Below are 20,462 nucleotides of genomic sequence, written 5' to 3'. Positions count from 1 at the left end.
ACAGTACATTATACAGCACAGTATGGAGCACAGTATACAGTACATTATACAGCACAGTATACAGTACATTATACAGCACAGTATACAGTACATTATACAGCACAGTATAGAGCACAGTATACAGTACATTATACAGCACAGTATACAGTACATTATACAGCACAGTATGGAGCACAGTATACAGTACATTATACAGCACAGTATACAGTACATTATGGAGCACAGTATACAGCACAGTATACAGTACATTATACAGCACAGTATGGAGAACAGTATACAGTACATTATACAGCACAGTATACAGTACAGTATGGAGCACAGTATACAGTACATTATACAGCACAGTATACAGTACATTATACAGCACAGTATGGAGCACAGTATACAGTACATTATACAGCACAGTATACAGTACATTATACAGCACAGTATACAGTACATTATACAGCACAGTATAGAGCACAGTATACAGTACATTATGCTGCACAGTATACAGTACATTATACAGCACAGTATAGAGCACAGTATACAGTACATTATACAGCACAGTATACAGTACATTATACAGCACAGTATGGAGCACAGTATACAGTACATTATACAGCACAGTATACAGTACATTATACAGCACAGTATGGAGAACAGTATACAGTACATTATACAGCACAGTATACAGTACAGTATACAGTACATTATACAGCACAGTATACAGTACAGTATGGAGCACAGTATACAGTACATTATACAGCATAGTATGGAGCACAGTATACAGTACATTATACAGCACAGTATACAGTACATTATACAGCACAGTATACAGTACATTATACAGTACAGTATGGAGCACAGTATGCAGTACATTATACAGCACAGTATACAGTACAGTATGGAGCACAGTATACAGTACATTATACAGCACAGTATGGAGAACAGTATACAGTACATTATACAGCACAGTATACAGTACAGTATGGAGCACAGTATATAGTACATTATACAGCACAGTATACAGTACAGTATGGAGCACAGTATACAGTACATTATACAGCACAGTATACAGTACATTATACAGCACAGTATACAGTACATTATACAGCACAGTATGGAGAACAGTATACAGTACATTATACAGCACAGTATACAGTACAGTATGGAGCACAGTATACAGTACATTATACAGCACAGTATACAGTACAGTATGGAGCACAGTATACAGTACATTATACAGCACAGTATACAGTACATTATACAGCACAGTATACAGTACATTATACAGCACAGTATGGAGAACAGTATACAGTACATTATACAGCACAGTATACAGTACAGTATGGAGCACAGTATACAGTACATTATACAGCACAGTATACAGTACATTATACAGCACAGTATGGAGCACAGTATACAGTACATTATACAGCACAGTATACAGTACATTATACAGCACAGTATACAGTACATTATACAGCACAGTATAGAGCACAGTATACAGTACATTATGCTGCACAGTATACAGTACATTATACAGCACAGTATAGAGCACAGTATACAGTACATTATACAGCACAGTATACAGTACATTATACAGCACAGTATGGAGCACAGTATACAGTACATTATACAGCACAGTATACAGTACATTATACAGCACAGTATGGAGAACAGTATACAGTACATTATACAGCACAGTATACAGTACAGTATACAGTACATTATACAGCACAGTATACAGTACAGTATGGAGCACAGTATACAGTACATTATACAGCACAGTATGGAGCACAGTATACAGTACATTATACAGCACAGTATACAGTACATTATACAGCACAGTATACAGTACATTATACAGTACAGTATGGAGCACAGTATGCAGTACATTATACAGCACAGTATGGAGCACAGTATACAGTACATTATACAGCACAGTATACAGTACATTATACAGCACAGTATACAGTACATTATACAGCACAGTATAGAGCACAGTATACAGTACATTATGCTGCACAGTATACAGTACATTATACAGCACAGTATAGAGCACAGTATACAGTACATTATACAGCACAGTATACAGTACATTATACAGCACAGTATGGAGCACAGTATACAGTACATTATACAGCACAGTATACAGTACATTATACAGCACAGTATGGAGAACAGTATACAGTACATTATACAGCACAGTATACAGTACAGTATACAGTACATTATACAGCACAGTATACAGTACAGTATGGAGCACAGTATACAGTACATTATACAGCACAGTATGGAGCACAGTATACAGTACATTATACAGCACAGTATACAGTACATTATACAGCACAGTATACAGTACATTATACAGTACAGTATGGAGCACAGTATGCAGTACATTATACAGCACAGTATACAGTACAGTATGGAGCACAGTATACAGTACATTATACAGCACAGTATGGAGAACAGTATACAGTACATTATACAGCACAGTATACAGTACAGTATGGAGCACAGTATATAGTACATTATACAGCACAGTATACAGTACAGTATGGAGCACAGTATACAGTACATTATACAGCACAGTATACAGTACATTATACAGCACAGTATACAGTACATTATACAGCACAGTATGGAGAACAGTATACAGTACATTATACAGCACAGTATACAGTACAGTATGGAGCACAGTATACAGTACATTATACAGCACAGTATACAGTACAGTATGGAGCACAGTATACAGTACATTATACAGCACAGTATGGAGAACAGTATACAGTACATTATACAGCACAGTATACAGTACAGTATGGAGCACAGTATACAGTACATTATACAGCACAGTATACAGCACAGTATGGAGCACAGTATACAGTACATTATACAGCACAGTATACAGTACATTATACAGCACAGTATACAGTACATTATACAGCACAGTATGGAGAACAGTATACAGTACATTATACAGCACAGTATACAGTACAGTATGGAGCACAGTATACAGTACATTATACAGCACAGTATACAGTACAGTATGGAGCACAGTATACAGTACATTATACAGCACAGTATACAGTACATTATACAGCACAGTATACAGCGCAGTGTACAGGTGTAATGCAGGCAGTCACGTGGTGTGGATCTACAGTAATAGACCAGTGAGTCACGTGGTGTGGCTGCACAGTAATAGAACGCCGCGCTCTGCACATTCTTGCCTTCTCTCGGCTCCGCCCATCTGTCACGCACAAGGGGGCGAGAGGAGGGAGATGGCTCAAACGAACAATGTGATTGGTCACCTGGCTAGTATTTCAACCAATCAACTAAAACCCTGCCGAACGTCACCCGGCGGCGATTCTACATAAGAGGGGCCTGGAGGGGGCGCGGTCTCGCTGGCAGCAGGGTGATTGGAGCAGGTGGGTGACCCGGGAGTCTCGGTGCAGGGGTCGGGATCGATAAGTGACTGTTTGGGGCATGTTCTGTGGTCGGGGCGGGCTGTGGTGCTCGGTGCCCGCATGGCATTGCATCATCCTGCCGGCAGCGGCTTCTTACATTGTCTCACTTCCTTCCTTCTCAATAAAAGGGTTGGTGCTCTGGTGCCGGATGCGATTTGTCGTCTGAAATGATTGGTACGATTTGATTGTACGATGAGGTCGCACTGTGTTCCCAGGTGTGGCCCGTGAGTGATGCGGAGGCTCTGACATCCTATGGATGCGGCCATACAATGCTGCCTGTCAGTACATAGCTAACCAGCTGTATCCCCCTGGACTCCAGTGATGGCTGCATGTGCCCCCCAGTATCCAGCTCTGACCATGAATGATTGGCATTTATAGCGGTGGTCTCTAGCTCTTGGGAGGAACTACAGTTCCCAGAAATCCTTGCATCATTCTGGGCCTGCAGATACTGGGGGTGCGGGGGATCTGGATGATGTACATCACAGGATAGGCATCTGCTGAATTTGTATCTTTTCATGTTCAGGCCGTGTTCAGTGTAAATACTGTTTGTTTGTTTGTTTGTTTGTTTTTTCTAAAAATCTAATTGTCCAATCAATGTTGAGGTGACTCCTGCCAACAAGGCGGTTAAAGACTGAACTGTGTTTGTTTTTCTCTATAGACTTCTATGGGAATTCTGAAAAATGCATGGTAACGCAGGATTTTGTCTTTTTTTACTGTAGAATTCAGACTCATAAACTGCATTATCAATTGTGAGAATGCATAAAATACAGCCAAATATGGACACCTGTGAATAAAAAGGCGGCATTTACACTGATAATGGGGTCTTATTGGTCTGCGTGATTTCCTTCTGCATTCAGTCTTCATCTGCAGCTTCTTTCGGATGTTGTGGTGCTCATGCGGCTCGGTGCCACATTGTGGGCAGGGTCGTTGTTCCGCTCCTCCTGATGTACACGAGGACGTATTATTGCATCATTTATTCTTTATGTAGTCAACCAGGGAGATCTGATCTGCAGCAGCAGCGTCCCGTGACTGACAGAACTCATGGCTTGTAACCTGTAAATCTGCCATTAGATGTGCACTTTCGTAATAAAACAAGTTGGAGGAGAGGGAAAAGTGTGGTGTTTTTTTTTTCCTTAAAAAAGCGAAGAGAAGCCAAAGCTTTCATTTTGTATAAATCTACGTCCATAACTTTGGTTCAGCTGAGTTCAGACGTTGGTGGAACTGTCAATGTAGAGACCCATAGCAAAAAGACTGGCTTCCAAGCTAATGTGAACATGTGACAGCTAGGAGCAGCCATCTCCATATATAATTAAAAAAAAAGTTGCACTCTGTAGTGCTAAAGCATGTCCATGTGAAATATGAATAGCAATACTGCTTCTGGATACTAGGAAAAAATGAGAGCACATAATTTGGCCAACTCATGCATGCCCAGCAACCAAAGACAAGGTGGTCTCAAATCTGCTGGGTCCTACTGTCTAGTGTGGATACCTCTCTAAGACTGAAGTCTGAATTCCTGGGTAGATGTGAATACCTCTCATCTAAGTCTGATTTTATGGGGAGGTTTAATTGCTGCAGGGTCCTACCTGCCCATAAAAACAAACTGTGGATGGCTTTGTAGGTCACGGTTAAGGTTTTGAACTGGAGTCTGTGGGCAATGAGGAGTTTGGCTGCAGAGTTCAGGATAGATTGGTGGGTGTGAGGCAGGAGGCTACAGTAGCTGAGGCTGGAGATGAGGGCATGGACTAGTCGTTGCAGATTCTTGCTTGAGAAGTAGAAAGAGCTTAGATATGTGGTTAGAGATCAGTCAAGAGCAACTCCAAGGCTACGAGCTTGTGGGACTGGGGAGTGAGGAGCCATTGACTTATAGACGGATAGGTCTGTTGGGGGGAGGGGGGGGGAGAAGATGACCATTTCAGTTTTATCCGTGGTACCGTAAGTTTTAGAAATCTAGCAGAGAAGAAAGATGACGTGGTGGACACACATTATGGTATCCTGGTCAGTAAGGAGGTGATATCGGGTCCTGAGATGTAGATCTGTCATCAGCATAGAGGTGATACTGAAAGCCATGAGATTCTATCAGCTGTCCAAGGCGGAAGGTGTAGATGAAGAGCAGGGGCCCTAGGACTGAACCTTGTGGGACACTGACGCATAGGGGTGAGATGATGATGAGGTGGTGGGAGACGCTGAATGTCCTGTCTGTTGGGTATGAAGAGAGCAGAGATGGTGCCAAGTCTGTGATGCCAAGAGACGAACCTATACCTGGAGGCAGAGGACAAGTCCAGGAGGAGGACAGTAGTGTCGCTTGGATTTGTTTGTCATTAGGTCGTTGGTGACTTTAAGTCAGGGCAGTTTCAGTGGAATGGTGCGGTCTGAAGCCAGATTGTAAGCGGTCATAGAGGAAGCAGGAGGAGAGGTGGAGGACAGATCAAGATGGACATGGTGCTCCAGTAGTTTTGGGGCATAGTTACGGTAATTGCATCAAATGGCACAAGCCATCTAATAAACTTACTGAATATTTACTGTCCTAAAATCCAGTAATAAAGTCAGTACCTCCTATGAGCATGTTCAGCTTTTCGGCAAATTTAGTAACTGTTCCCAGTATAAAGCTTGTCTATAGAAGCGCTGCCGTCTGTGGACCCGCTGCCACCTGTACGGCCTCCTGCTGTACACCTCTTATGGATATTCAGTAAAGCATGACGTTTTATCTGCTGCATGGTTTTTTGTTGTACAACGTTGTCATTGTTTTTGGCTCCATTTGTGTAACTTCAGCCTTCTGGGGCCCCCAATGCAAAATCTCCAAATGCCCCACAACTTTCAAGGGTCTTTTACCAGTAGTGGTCTTTGCATATGTGCCAAAGGGACTTTTTGGGCCCCTTAGGCTCCAGGGCCTGGGTGTGATTACAACCTCTTCACATATTATAGTTGCGCCCCTGCCCCTCTACCTTCTCGCTGTGCCCACTTTCTCAACTTTTATCACACGTGGTTCAGAAATGAAGATTTGTGACTTTGTTTATGCCGCATACTAATGTAACCTGCTCGATAAGTGGGGTCAGTGTGTGAAGGAGACCTCCTATGACTGTATTGTGCCGCACATGGCCCACGTGGGCAGAAATCGCTCTGGTTTTTCTAAACTCTTGTTAGCACTTTTGCTGTTTGACAATTTTGATTCCTTAGAGGGGTTTCCCAGGACTTTAATATCAATAGCAGTTCCTTGGGGTGGGTTGCCAATTACATATGGGTTGGTGTCTGACTCCAGACACCCCCACTGTTCACCCGGCAAAGCCCTGTACATTAGATCTGTGCCAAGTAACTGCAGGAGTAAGGACTGCGGCCATATCTGCTGGTGCTGGACCTGCTAGGTGGCACTTGCATGGATGGCAATTTGGGGGTGCCTAACCTGTCTGATGCAGCGGTACTGGAAGTTGCTCACCACCAATTTTAAAGACCCCCCCAAAAGAAAACCTTTTTTTTTTTTTTTAATAGGTTTTCCTTAAAGATGATTTGACATAACATAAAAAAACCTTTCTATTCTGTTCTTATGATGCTCTAACTATTGGGACCCCACTGATCCTCAGAATCTAGGTTTACGCCGCCGGTGCCATACTACTGTCATATTTTCTTAAGAACATTACAACTGCATAACCCAGCATGGCCATAAGTTTTGGGAACCGATCTAATGCCTCATAGTTGTATCTGATACTGTTCATGAAGAGAGCTGCTATGTGCTCATGTAAACCCACTCCATCCCCTTCCCAAATGTCCTCATTGGGTGGTTTGCCGCCTCTATGCCAGGCTGGCATATATTGCTGCCAGCTGCAGACTAACTTTCCTCAATACTAACGTTTGTGCCACCTAACATACCGGCTTTGTGAGATTGGAGATTAGGAGATAGATTTTGTTAGGATTTTCCATTGGTGAGGTCAAGGTAGAGCGGTGTCGCCTGCGTGTGTGCAGGGCTGTGCGGTGACTGGATGCTGTGCAGAGGAGTGGACGGGGAGAGGGCGGCAGCCAATACTCAGCTGCAGGCGGCACATGAGGCGGCAGAACCCGCTTCCCCCGTCGCCCTACGTAATACGGAGAAATGCAAATAGGCTGAGCAAATACACGAAGTATGACGGAGGAGAATCTGTCTGAAAGGGTAAATTCTAATGAACCTGTTTGTAATGGATGAGTGACGTCCTGTCTGCTGCAGGAGAAACTTAACTGGTAATGGTAAATTTTTTTTTTCTTTTTATTTTTTAAGGAAAGTGTAGATTGGAAGGTGAAGATTTTCAATAAGCACAGATGAAAATATTCCTAAACGTCATTGCTGATGGCAATACTAAAGATATGACTTGTATTGATTCATAGGGTCTTGCCACTATAGACACTGTGTAAATGCAAATGAACTGAGAAGGAATAATCTCTGGTGCCACCTGTAAGGCTATGTTCCCACCATGAGCTTTTGATGTTGCAGAATTCCATATAATCCTAGAATGTTAGCGTTGGAAGGGACCTCCAGGGTCCTCTTATCCTGCCCCCTGCTCAATGCAGCGCGGGATTCAACTTTATGAACCAACTATGTAAAATGGTTTCCTTGCGTTTTTTTTTTTTCCCAAAAGTACATGGCATAAAAAAACTCATTTTGGAAATGTAGCCTTATAAGTAGCTATTATAAAAGTCAGTCTGATCTGATCCAATGAATAATGAGCTTTGCGACATGTAGTAATGAGGGGAAATATCCCCCCTTCCTTATTGGCTTGACTAATATCCTTGGTCCAGCTGCAACCCTGGCAGTTAGAGGGTCTATCACCAGTGTCAAGCTTTCCACTTTTGTTTCTGCTGCTCACCTGAGTAATTTTTTTTTTTATAAATCCTTCATACAGATCCAGAGCCATATTTGGTGCTAATATTTATGGTCTTTACAAAGGGGGTGTGGCTCCATGGATCCTCAGGGGTGTGACTTTAGGCTGTTCTGCATGATTACCCTGTAAGCCACGCCTCCTTGTAAACACTATAAAAAGACCCATATTTCAAACTGTGTAACAGATTTACAAAGAAAATGGAATAGTCAGGAGAGGAGTGGGAAGGGCCCAAGCAAAAACAGTAACTTTTCATCTGCTGACATCTGGTGATGTGTCAGACATAATTGTAGGGTGGATAACCTCCAGTCCGTGGCACCAGTGAAGGTTTGGTCTATTAAAAGGTCTGTCCTCTATTCAGACAACCCAATTCTCAATTTATTTTACATGGGGAAGTATGGTAATGCTCTGGTGCCATTTTAGTAATGTTGGCTCCTGGTCTTGTGTGAGGTCACTGGACCCTTGCAGCTGATCAGTCTTCCTTCCTTCAAATGGAAGTGACACCTGAAACACGTGAGATCTGCTCTGACCTCCAGATGTCCGATATGTCCGAAGGAAGGTAAAGCGCCTCATTAGTGGCCACTAATTGGTTTCTGGGCACACACAACGTCACCCAACCTGGCATTGACCTCATTGGAGGAGAGTACCGGCTGGTATTTTCCATAGAGTATAGTAGTTGAGTAGTGGACAACCCCTTTAATATGAGCCAGAGCCCTCTAAATATACAGTAGCATGACTGGCACAGTTCAGTTGCAGTTAGGATATTTTCTAAGATGTCTATCTTCTCTCGAATGCATTCAATAGAGTAAATGGTTGTCCCAAATATTTGCAGCCATTGCACATGGGATGACTTCCAGTAATGGTTCCCTCTTGTATACAGGGGGCTTTTTTCAGGTCCCAGGTCACATTACAGATAATACAGCACAAGCCCCAGGACAGTTACACCTGGATACATGGACTCCACCTCCTCTACTCGTATCAACCTCACCTTGATATTTCCTTGACTTGTATTGTCTGGAAAGTACATTCAACCATGAAAGGAACACTGGTGGTGGCTGGGACCCAAGGTCAGTTGGGGACTCTTGGTTGGTGGCCAAGTGTGGGAGGATTATAGAGCAGTTTGACATCACGTAGATGGAATAGGATTTTTTGGTGTATTTACTTCTACGCCTCCTCGTGCCAACAGGCAAACATAACCTGGCATAGCTGATAAGTCAAGCTGTCATCTAGACTATTTGTATGGTGCTGACCTAATGTGTCCCTTTAAGCCACACATACTTGTCATACTTCAAGAGCCCTCATTTAGGTTTTAGTATAATTTTTCACATTAGGTGTTGAGCTGAAACCTGGGAATGTGCTGGGACATGTCAGCTATTGGCATTTATCTTGCCCATTTTCCAACCCGTGAGCTGGCATAGTTTTGATCTAAAATTACAAAACTGCCACTTGGTCAATGACTAGCAAATTTTCAAAGTAAAGGTTGCATAAGTCCCAAATGCCCAACTATGGCCGGACATTTACATCACTGGGTCATCTCTTGTAGGTTGGCACCATATTCGCTTATGGGAAAACTAGGGTTGGCTCACCATGTTTTCTTGTGCCATATGCAATATATTGTGGTGCGCAACAAGACCAACATCTGAGGGTTTGGAACGTACCCATGATAAATTGATTTGGATGTAGGATGTTGATGCCTTTTGACTCCATTGAGGGTCTTTCATCTGAACCACTGATAAATTGGCTTCAGTGTGGCACTGGTTAAACAAAGTCCAAAATGTGCAACTTCGGTGGGGAAAGGTCAAATGGAGTCAAAAGTCCATTTTCAGATGGAAGCCCCCCCAATAAAGTCCAAAATGGCTCAGATACCCTTTGAACCCAACCTAATTCTTTTATTGTTCCAGGTCACCAGGGATCTTTCTTGCCTTACCACCAGTCCAGCTTATGTTTTACAGCAGCCCCTAAGTCCTTTCTATGGGTGCAGGAGATTTAAGGGTTCCATCTCAGATAAGTTTGGGTGCACATTTTTCGTTTGTCCTGTAGACGTGCTGCACTGTGGTTTACCTGATATTTGCAGCCATTTATTTTGTTGTAGGGTCTTTGTTGCACATAAACTTGGGCGTAGAGCATAAAATAGAAACTTTCCAGTGTATTATGTCACTGCCTCTGGACTTGTGCACGTGACTTCCATGCCCTTATATTGTGATTACTGGGTGTGTCGTGGGTTGTGGTGGTTTTCTTCCAATTGCATCTCTATCTGAACCAAACATCATGGATTGCTTGCGTTGTCTCCTTGCCAAGGAATGAGCTGCCCAGTGCGGGTTCGGCAGTGGGCTCCGTATATTTGGCCACAGACTTCAATAGGAATTTCAGTGCTCATTATTTGTGCAAAAAGTAAGGCTTCAAAGTGACTTCTTTTTTTCCTTGTGACTGACTTTATAAAGTCTTCAGTGTGAGCTGTGACTGACATAAGGCAAAACAAAGTCCCTTTTTAGTTTTTGCATTGTCTCCTGATTGGCATCTGATGATCATAAGACTGAGCAACGTGCAGCCACAGGCGGAAGTTTTTCATGATTCAGGGTTATAAAAATGAAATGCCTGGGTGTGACTGAGGCGTGGCGGCTGCAGATTTTTGGGGATTTTTGCTTCAACTAAAATATACCTACAAAGGAGTCATCAAGAAATGGACTGTGTGAGACCCAAAGGCCTCCTTGCCACATAAGCCACTGACTGGTGAAAGTAGGACCCTTCTCCTTTTGCATTATACTTTGTTCTCGTGCATGTGTTGATAGATATGAGATATAATTTTTTTTTTTGTTACACAAGTGGAGTAAGGGTTTACTTGAGCTCTAAAAAAAAAATAAAAAAAAATCTGATCTGTAATGCACTTGTGTTCATGACCAATGAAATTGCATCACTCCTGCGTTCAGTTGACTGTCTAGATGAAGTCTATAACAGTGAGGTTATACTTTTACAAAATCTATACATTCAATCTTTGGGGGTAAACGATCCAGGTAAAATTTGCTGATGGAAAACTTCCTTGTCTGGCAGAAAGCTGACAACCTGCTCGCTTTGCACTGCCTGGACCTCGGTGTTTGCCCAGCGGAGTCGTCTGTGTGATCTTGGGTGTGTCCTCATGGTCATTTGTGCACTCGCCGTGATTTGGTGTTTGGCGTGGGAGTGCGATGTGGAGCTTGATATCGATTGGGTCTGTGCTGGTCATTCTCGGCCATTTATAGGCTCTCGCACCTCGACACTTCTTGTATTTGGATGCACCTGCCTCTAGGACTCTCATCTAATGCTTTCCATTCTCTGCCGCAGGACTTCTAGTATTTTCTTGGACTTTCCAAAATGTTTTCCAAACTTGTCCAGAGACGCAGCCTGGGTGCACTGTGCACCAATCTCAGGGCTTCAATAAGCTCTGCCGGCCCGGTGGCCACCGAGAGCAGCTTGGAGGAAGCGTTAAACTCGGATTATGTATTCGACAGAGAAGCAAAATACGGAGCCCACAACTACCACCCGCTCCCCGTGGCCCTAGAACGGGGGAAAGGTTTGTTATTTAAAACTTTGTTTTACTATTTTGTGCTTTCTGCTTATTGATTGCCTTTCACATCTTTTATAATGCTTTTCTGAACTATTGTTCCTTTACTTTATCATCTGTTCAAGGGGCTCTCCAGCTTTGGCGAGGTTTGTCATTTATTTTTATTTTTTTCTTAAATTCACATGTAGCGCTAAAATCATTTTTGCAATTAGGTTCTTAAAAACAAACAAATGTTACATTGTAGCATGGTCTATTGATGGCTGCAGAATGAGTTAACGGAGACTGTCAGTGAGCTTGATGACCTGGATCGATGGGAGTTTGGAACTCTTCTCTTTTTCTGAGCTCCCATCCACTGATTTATGACCACAGATCAAATCAAAGTAAATTTGCTAGAAAAGTGTCTGTAAAAGTTTAATTAAAAAAAAATGTTTAGCCCCAAATACATCTGCTGGTAAAGTCCCTGAAAATGGAGAACCCTTTCATTACAACATATGCCGTATTGAAGGTGTCTTTTCTAGAAGCGCTGTTTCTCGGAGAGGCCATATATAATGCAGCGGTGGCATTATGTGACAGAACATGACCTCCCCCTGACATGTAATCCAGGATGGGGTGCAGGAGGTGACTGTGCTCAGCAGATTGGGATCAGAATAGTTTATCAACAGATCTATTATACTAAACTTTATTTTATTTTTTATTTTTTTTACTCACTCATATAGCGCCATCATATTCCACAGCGCTTTAGACATCACTGTCACCATTGGGGTTCACAATCCACATTCCCTATCGGTATATCTATGTAGTGTGCAAGGAAACCAGAGTCCGGAGGAAACCCACGCAAACACAGGGAAAACAAACAAACTGCTTGCAGATGTTGTCCTTGGAGGGATTTGAACCCAAAACCCAGCACTGCAAAGCTGCAGTGCTAACCACTGAGCCATTGTGCTGCTGATATGCATGTATTAACGTAGTCTGAGATTACAAGCGTTTTTTGTATTCTTACTGATGAGGTTATTTAAAAAAAAAAAAAAAGTTTCCATAAAAGCATAAATTTCCCAGAAAATCCAGTTCATCGCATGATTAAACAGTATCAGGTGTCTCCTGCTGTTTCTGTAATTTTTCCTGAAATAAGAATTTTATAAGCCCTCTTCTTAAACTGAGTGTCGTTCTGGTTCCTCCTGGGAGTGTCTGGATGAATGGCTGTTTCCATAATGTGATATGGTTGGCATTGATTGGACAGTGTAAAGACACACCTCCAGCTCGTGTAACACCCCTTTGTCAATTTAATCCCACATTACCAAGAGGAATAACAGGAACACTATGTAAAGATATTTAAAGGGAACCTGTCACCCCGAAATTCGCGGGTGAGGTAAGCCCATCGGCATCAGGGGCTTATCTGCAGCATTCTGTAATGCTGTAGATAAGCCCCCGATGTTACCTGAAAGAGGAGAAAAAGACGTTAGATTATACTCACCCAGGGGCGGTCCCGCTGCTGGTCAGGTCGGATGGGCGTCTCCGGTCCGCTGCGGCGCCTCCCATCTTCATTACAAGACGTCCTCTTCTGATCTTCAGCTCCGGCGCAGGCGTACTTTGCTCTGCCCTCTTGAGGGCAGAGGATAGTACTGCAGTGCGCAGGCGCCGGAAAGGTCAGAGAGGCCCGGCGCCTGCGCACTGCAGTACTTTGTCTGCCCTCAACAGGGCAGAGCAAAGTACGCCTGCGCCGGAGCCGTGGCTGAAGATCAGAAGAGGACGTCTTGTAATGAAGATAGGAGGCGCCGCAGCGGACCGGAGACGCCCATCCGACCTGACCAGCAGCGGGACCGCCCCTGGGTGAGTATAATATAACGTCTTTTTCTCCTTTCAGGTAACATCGGGGGCTTATCTACAGCATTCCAGAATGCTGCAGATAAGCCCCTGATGCTGGTGGGCTTACCTCACCCGCGAATTTCGGGGTGACGGGTTCCCTTTAAGGAAATAAAACAGCAGCTCCTCGACTTTGTTTCCTGGAGAATACAACTGTTTACTAAAATGTTGAGAGCAACTGTCAGGTTTTTCTCTTTTGTCAATGGGTATTTTCAGATTGTATTCACAAGCACGATCAATCTTAACCCCTTCATGACCTTGGGATTTTTCGTTTTTCCGTGTTTGTTTTTCACTCCCCTCCTTCCCAGAGCGATAACTTTTTTTTATTTTTCTGTCAATTTGGCCATGTGAGGGCTTATTTTTTGCGGGACGAGTTGTACTTTTGAACGACATCATTGGTTTTAGCATGTCATGTACTAGAAAACGGGAAAAAAATTCCAAGTGCGGTGAAATTGCAAAAAAAGTGCAATCCCACACTTGTTTTTTGTTTGGCTTTTTTGCTAGGTTCACTAAATGCTAAAACTGACCTAACATTATGATTCTCCAGGTCAGTACGAGTTCATAGACACCTAACATGACTAGGTTATTTTTTATCTAAGTGGTGAAAAAAAATTCCAAACTTTGCTAAAATAAAAAAAAAATTGCGCCATTTTCCGATACCCGTAGCATCTCCATTTTTCGTGATCTGGGGTCGGTTGAGGGCTTATTTTTTGCGTGCCGAGATGACATTTTTAATGATAGCATTTTGGTGCAGATACGTTCTTTTGATCGCCCGTTATTGCATTTTAATGCAATGTCGCGGCGACCAAAAAAACATAATTCTGGCGTTTTTGAATTTTTTTCCCGCTACGCTGTTTAGCGATCAGGTTAATGCTTTTTTTTATTCGGACTCCCATGACAGCACTACGAGAGAGGGGATCCGCCCTTAAGGAACAGGAAACCTACAGATACAAAAGGGCGGCACCTCTCCCATGCATCAGTTGGTTTCCTGTTCCTGAAGGGACTGGATCCTACGGAAGATACTAGAATTCCAGGCCGGCCGGGCTGAATTAGGTAGCGAGAGGGTCTCCTACCTCGGCCGGTGCGGGGTACCTGAAGGAGACACGGTGGCTCTGGGGGGCTGCACGGCAGTGTCTCATCAGCGTGGAGCGGTCGCCAGGGGGTGTCCGATCTCCAAAGCCGGCGCTTGGTGAGTGTACTGTTTCCCTCCCTTGAGCGGCTTAGGGGAGGCTCTGAGGGGTCGGCGACATTGAGGGGGCGCCACCCGGAGTCTCGTGGCAAGTCTCGGCGTCCCACGTTGTTCACAGCGCTAACAGGAAGCGCTGTGGGCCGTGGGTGACGTCGGAAGGCGGAGCCAGCTGTGACTTCCGGGTCACGGAGCTTCTGCGCATGCGCAGGAGCTCCAAGATGGCAGCGCCCACCGGAAAATGTGCGTTCATCACCCTCAGGTGTCGGCTGATCCCCTGCAGCTGCATGGGGGGAAGAGGAGCAACTGGAAGCGTGGTGCAATTACGCTGGCCGAAGGAAGGGCTATATATCGGCTCCAGGTGCGCGTTCCTTGCTCCTGGTCTCCAAACTGCTTCAGATGGAGTCTGATCAGGATCAGCAGCCTCTGCTGCTGGATGAAGAACCCCAGAAGCTTATGGAGAAGGAACGTGAGAAAAGGAGCGATGGATCTGGCCGCAGAAGCTCCTCCAGACGGGTCTGGAGCATCAGCCAAAAAAGATCCCCCTCGTGCTTCGGTATCTCTGTGGGTGTGGGAAGAAAAGCGTCAGTAAGGCGAAGCATAGGGAGTGTGCCATCTGCGGGGTCCCCTTGCCTGACTCACACCCTAAAAAACTATGTGACCCCTGTATCCAGCAGACGGTGAGGTCCTGGAAAGTAGGGAGGGGATATAGCATGTAGATCTTACACTCTAGTCTACCTTACTTATCCCTGTAGGTGGCAGAAGAATCCTCTTCTATGGTGGCCAGTCTGAAGGAAATGGTTAGAAGGGAGGTCAAGCAATCCATTAAGGATCTTTCACAGTCAGGCTCTAAGCAGAGAACTCAGTGGGCATCTGATTCATCTGTGGATAAAGACAAGAGTGAAGAATCGGATGATTCAGCAGCATCATCTTCCTCGTCGGGGGAAGACGCTGCCCGGTTTTGTTTACCCATAGAGAGGATAGACAAATTAATAAAAGCGGTCAGAGGCACAATGGGTATAACAGAACCCAAGCCTCAGCTATCTAAGGAACAAATGATGTTCAGCGGCCTAGAACAGAGGAAGCGCAGAGTCTTTCCCCTGAATGAAAAGATACAGGAACTTATCAACAGGGAGTGGAGAAAACCGGAGAGGAAAGGCTCCTTACCACCTGCGCAGAAGCGTCGGTATCCCTTTGATGACCCAGCAGTGGGTAATTGGGAAAAGGCCCCAAAGCTGGACGCGGCAATTGCCAAGGTGGCAAAGCGATCCTCTCTCCCGTTTGAGGATATGGGTACGCTTAAAGACCCCCTGGATAGGAAAGTGGATACCTTCCTAAAAGGAACCTGAGAGATGGCAGCCGGCTCCTTAAAACCTGCGGTGGCGTCAACCTGCACGGCAAGGTCAATAATGGTCTGGCTGGACCAGTTAGAAACCCAATTAAAACAGGGGGCCTCTAGAGATTCCATACTTGCAGCGTTACCAGTAATCCAGGAGGGGGCAGCTTTTTTATCGGATGCCTCAATTGACTCTGTTAAATTGGCGGCTAGGGCAGCAGGTCTTTCTAATGCTGCGAGAAGAGCCCTATGGTTGAAATGCTGGCCGGGGGATATGCAGGCAAATACAAAACTCTGCGCTATCCCTTGTAAGGGCGAGTATCTATTCGGATCTACCCTGGACGAACTCCTGGAGAAGGCAGGAGATGATAAGAAAAAATTTCCTAACCTTTTCAATCCATATCGTCGTCCCTTCAACCAAAGAAGGTTCAATCGGGGAGGAAGGCGGACCTTCTCACCGGGTAGGGATCGTTCCAGATGGGATGATAAGCGAAAAAGAGGCACAGGTCTCATGTTTCGCCGTAACCCGACGGAAAACAAAAAACAAGACCAATGACTGGCAATCCCGGTGGGAGGGAGACTGTCGCATTTCTCGGCAGAGTGGTCAAAAATCACAAACAGTGTTTGGATAAAAGACACTGTTTCCCATGGTCTCAGACTTGAGTTTGTCCATACCCCACGGGACAAATTCCAGTTAACACCCTGGCGCTCATCTCCCACTGAACAATTTGCCTTAGAAGAGGAAGTGAGGACTCTTTGCTCCAAAAATGTTTTGATTGAAGTGCCGTATTCTCAGGCAGGGGAAGGGTTCTACTCTCCCCTTTTCCTAATTCAAAAGCCGGATATGTCTTATAGGACCATTATAAACCTTAACATAGTAACATAGTAACATAGTTAGTAAGGCCGAAAAAAGACATTTGTCCATCCAGTTCAGCCTATATTCCATCATAATAAATACCCAGATCTACGTCCTTCTACAGAACCTAATAATTGTATGATACAATATTGTTCTGCTCCAGGAAGACATCCAGGCCTCTCTTGAACCCCTCGACTGAGTTCGCCATCACCACCTCCTCAGGCAAGCAATTCCAGATTCTCACCGCCCTGACAGTAAAGAATCCTCTTCTATGTTGGTGGAAAAACCTTCTCTCCTCCAGACGCAAAGAATGCCCCCTTGTGCCCGTCACCTTCCTTGGTATAAACAGATCCTCAGCGAGATATTTGTATTGTCCCCTTATATACTTATACATGGTTATTAGATCGCCCCTCAGTCGTCTTTTTTCTAGACTAAATAATCCTAATTTCGCTAATCTATCTGGGTATTGTAGTTCTCCCATCCCCTTTATTAATTTTGTTGCCCTCCTTTGTACTCTCTCTAGTTCCATTATATCCTTCCTGAGCACCGGTGCCCAAAACTGGACACAGTACTCCAAACCTTAAGGGTCTCAATAAGTTTTTGGTGAAACATACCTTCAAAATGGAGTCCATCAATTCAACAATAAAAATGCTTTTCAACAATTGTTTTATGGTAGTAGTGGATTTGAAAGATGCCTACTATCATGTACCCATTCACGCTGATTTCCAACGATACCTAAGGGTAGCAGTACTAATGGGGGGTAGGATTCAACATTTTCAGTTCAGGGCACTCCCCTTCGGGATAACTTCTGCTCCGAGAGTGTTCACTAAAATAATCGCTGAAGTCATGGCACACTTAAGAGAATCAAACGTCCTTATAATTCCTTACTTGGATGATTTCCTCATTGTAGGGAACTCGATAGATCACTGTCTGTCACAATAGGAGATTGCTAAAGCCAAGCTAGAACACCTGGGTTGGATCATAAACTTCGAAAAATCTAAGTTACAGCCCCTAAATATTCAAAAGTTCCTGGGTCTAATGTTGGATTCAGTGACACAACAGTGTCTCCTCCCCATAGAAAAAATAGATCTAATTCAAATTTATGTGTTAAATGCAATTAATACACCTTCCATGACACTTAGGCAAGCAATGTCCCTACTTGGGTCACTCACATCTTGCATTCCAGCAGTTAAGTGGGCTCAGTTCCACACCAGATCCCTACAAAGAGAAGTCTTGTTCCATGACAGAGCCTTGGGAGGCGCGTTAAATGGGAAAATAACGTTAGAGCCAACCACGCTAGATTCCCTTAGGTGGTGGTCAGATAAAAAGAATTTATCAGCAGGGGTCCCCTGGATAGTAAATGTGTCCCGGGTGATAACCACGGATGCCAGCTCTTCAGGGTGGGGAGCCTACATGGGGGACATGGTGGTCCAGGGACAATGGGAACCCTTCACAACATTCTCCTCCAACCAGAGGGAGTTGTTGGCGGTTGAATTGGCTGTTAAAAAATTCCTCATATATCTGCAGGGCCAGCACGTCAGAATTCTGTCGGACAACAGAGTTGCAGTCGCTTACATAAACCGGCAAGGGGGAACTCGTTCCGAGACATTGATGCAAATCACGGATCGATTGTTCCAGATGGCAGAGCTCAATTTTCTATCTTTGATGGCTCTCCACATCAAAGGAAAGGAAAATGTGGCAGCAGATTTCCTCAGCCGAAACATGTTAAGGCAAGGAGAGTGGTCTCTCAACGAAGACATTTTCAATCTTATCGTCTGCAGATGGGGTCAACCAGTGGTAGACCTGTTCGCCACCAGAAACAGAAAAGTAAAACTTTTTTGCTCGCTAAATCCCAGGGAAAATCCCTTGGCGGTGGACGAGTTTCTGATAAAATGGGATTTTCCACTGGCCTATGCTTTCCCACCACTGAACCGGATACCTCTAGTGGTGAGGAAAATCAGGGAGGATCGAGCGAAAGTCATCCTTATCGCCCCCTTTTGGCCCAGAAGAACCTGGTTTGCCTGGCTCAAGACAATGTCTGTATCGGTTCCCTGGGTACTACCAGAGATCCCGAACCTGCTTTCTCAGGGACCGATCTCCCATCCACAAGTGGCAGCACTCCATTTAACGGCGTGGAGTTTGAACGGTCACTATTAGTGGGGAAAGGCTTCTCTCCAAATTTAGTTGAGACACTCCTAAAGAGTAGAAAGCAAGTAACTACAAAAATCTACTCTAGAACTTGGAGGAAGTTCTTGTCTTGTTCAAGATTTGACATCCAAGACGGGATACCAATACAACAAATCTTAGAGTTCCTACAGAGGGGTTTCGAGTTAAAACTCTCTACTAGTACCCTTAGAGTACAGGTCTCAGCTCTGGGTGCCCTGTTTTCATGCAATATAGCAAACAGTTATTGGATAGCGAGGTTTATGAAGGCAGTTAGTAGATCTAGACCGGTATATAAGGATAGGACAGTTCCATGGGATTTAAATTTAGTTCTGTCCTCTCTAACAAAACCCCCCTTTGAACTTCTGCAAGAGGCCTCAATCAAAATGTTGACACTTAAGACCGCCTTCCTGATTGCGATAACCTCAGCTCGCAGGATAGGGGATATCCAGGCGCTTTCCAGAGCTCCTCCATACACAGAAATCTTATCAGAGTAGTCCTTAGACCAGACCCGGCATATCTGCCGAAGGTAGCGTCACGTTTCCATAGATCACAGGAGATAGTTTTGCCATCCTTTATTCCTAATCCCTCTAATCCTAAAGAGCAGGAGCTTCATAGTTAGACGTTAGGAGATCTCTCCTTCAGTATATCTCAGCTACTGATAATTGGAAGAAAGATGGGGCACTGTTTCTTTCATTCCAAGGTCCAAGGAAAGGGTTTAGAGTATCAAAATATTTACTGGCTAAATGGATTAGGGAAACTATCTCTCTAGCTTATACAGCAGGTGGGGGGCCAGCTCCGCAGAATCTAAAGGCACATTCCACCCGGGCCATGGCGTCATCCTGGGCAGAGAGATCTGGAGTGTCAGTGGAGCAAATATGTAAGGCGGCCACTTGGTCATCTCCTTCCACTTTCTTTAAACACTATCGGTTGGATTTGGGGTCCTCCTCTGATCTCTCCCTTGGGTTAAGGGTGCTACAGACTATAGTCCCTCCCTAAGGTAGCTTACATCTCTGTAAATCTCTCGTAGTGCTGTCATGGGAGTCCGAATAAAGCATTAAGCTACTTACTGGTAGCGGCATTTTTCGGAGGCCCATGACAGCACCCTTAGTTCCCTCCCTATTCACGTGGGGGTAGCACTTCCTGATATGTAAATAGTGTAGTATGTAAATCTCATATGGTGTCTGGTTACAATATAGTAGATTATTTTTTGTTTCCAAATGTATATAA

At 44.3% G+C, this 20,462-nt stretch overlaps 1 protein-coding gene across 3 annotated transcripts in view; it reads left to right on the top strand.

Moving 5' to 3' along the window:
- The first annotated feature begins 3,313 nt into the window (after window positions 1–3,313).
- The window catches only part of OAT (ornithine aminotransferase), a 29,668-nt gene continuing 12,519 nt past the window's right edge, over window positions 3,314–20,462 (top strand). The window contains exons 1-2 of one of the 3 annotated variants that reach the window (XM_069753875.1): window positions 3,314–3,413; window positions 11,612–11,840. In XM_069753875.1, the coding sequence (XP_069609976.1) occupies window positions 11,642–11,840 (199 nt within the window). In that variant the 5' untranslated portion in view covers window positions 3,314–3,413; window positions 11,612–11,641. Of the gene's footprint in view, window positions 3,414–3,433; window positions 3,627–10,590; window positions 10,685–11,611; window positions 11,841–20,462 lie in introns of those variants that run through there. The other 2 variants (XM_069753877.1, XM_069753878.1) reach the window with 2 other exon arrangements.

The sequence above is a fragment of the Ranitomeya imitator genome, chromosome 2, assembly GCF_032444005.1.
Source record: "Ranitomeya imitator isolate aRanImi1 chromosome 2, aRanImi1.pri, whole genome shotgun sequence".
NCBI lineage: Eukaryota > Metazoa > Chordata > Amphibia > Anura > Dendrobatidae > Ranitomeya > Ranitomeya imitator.
This window is presented reverse-complemented; position numbering and strand designations above follow the sequence as displayed.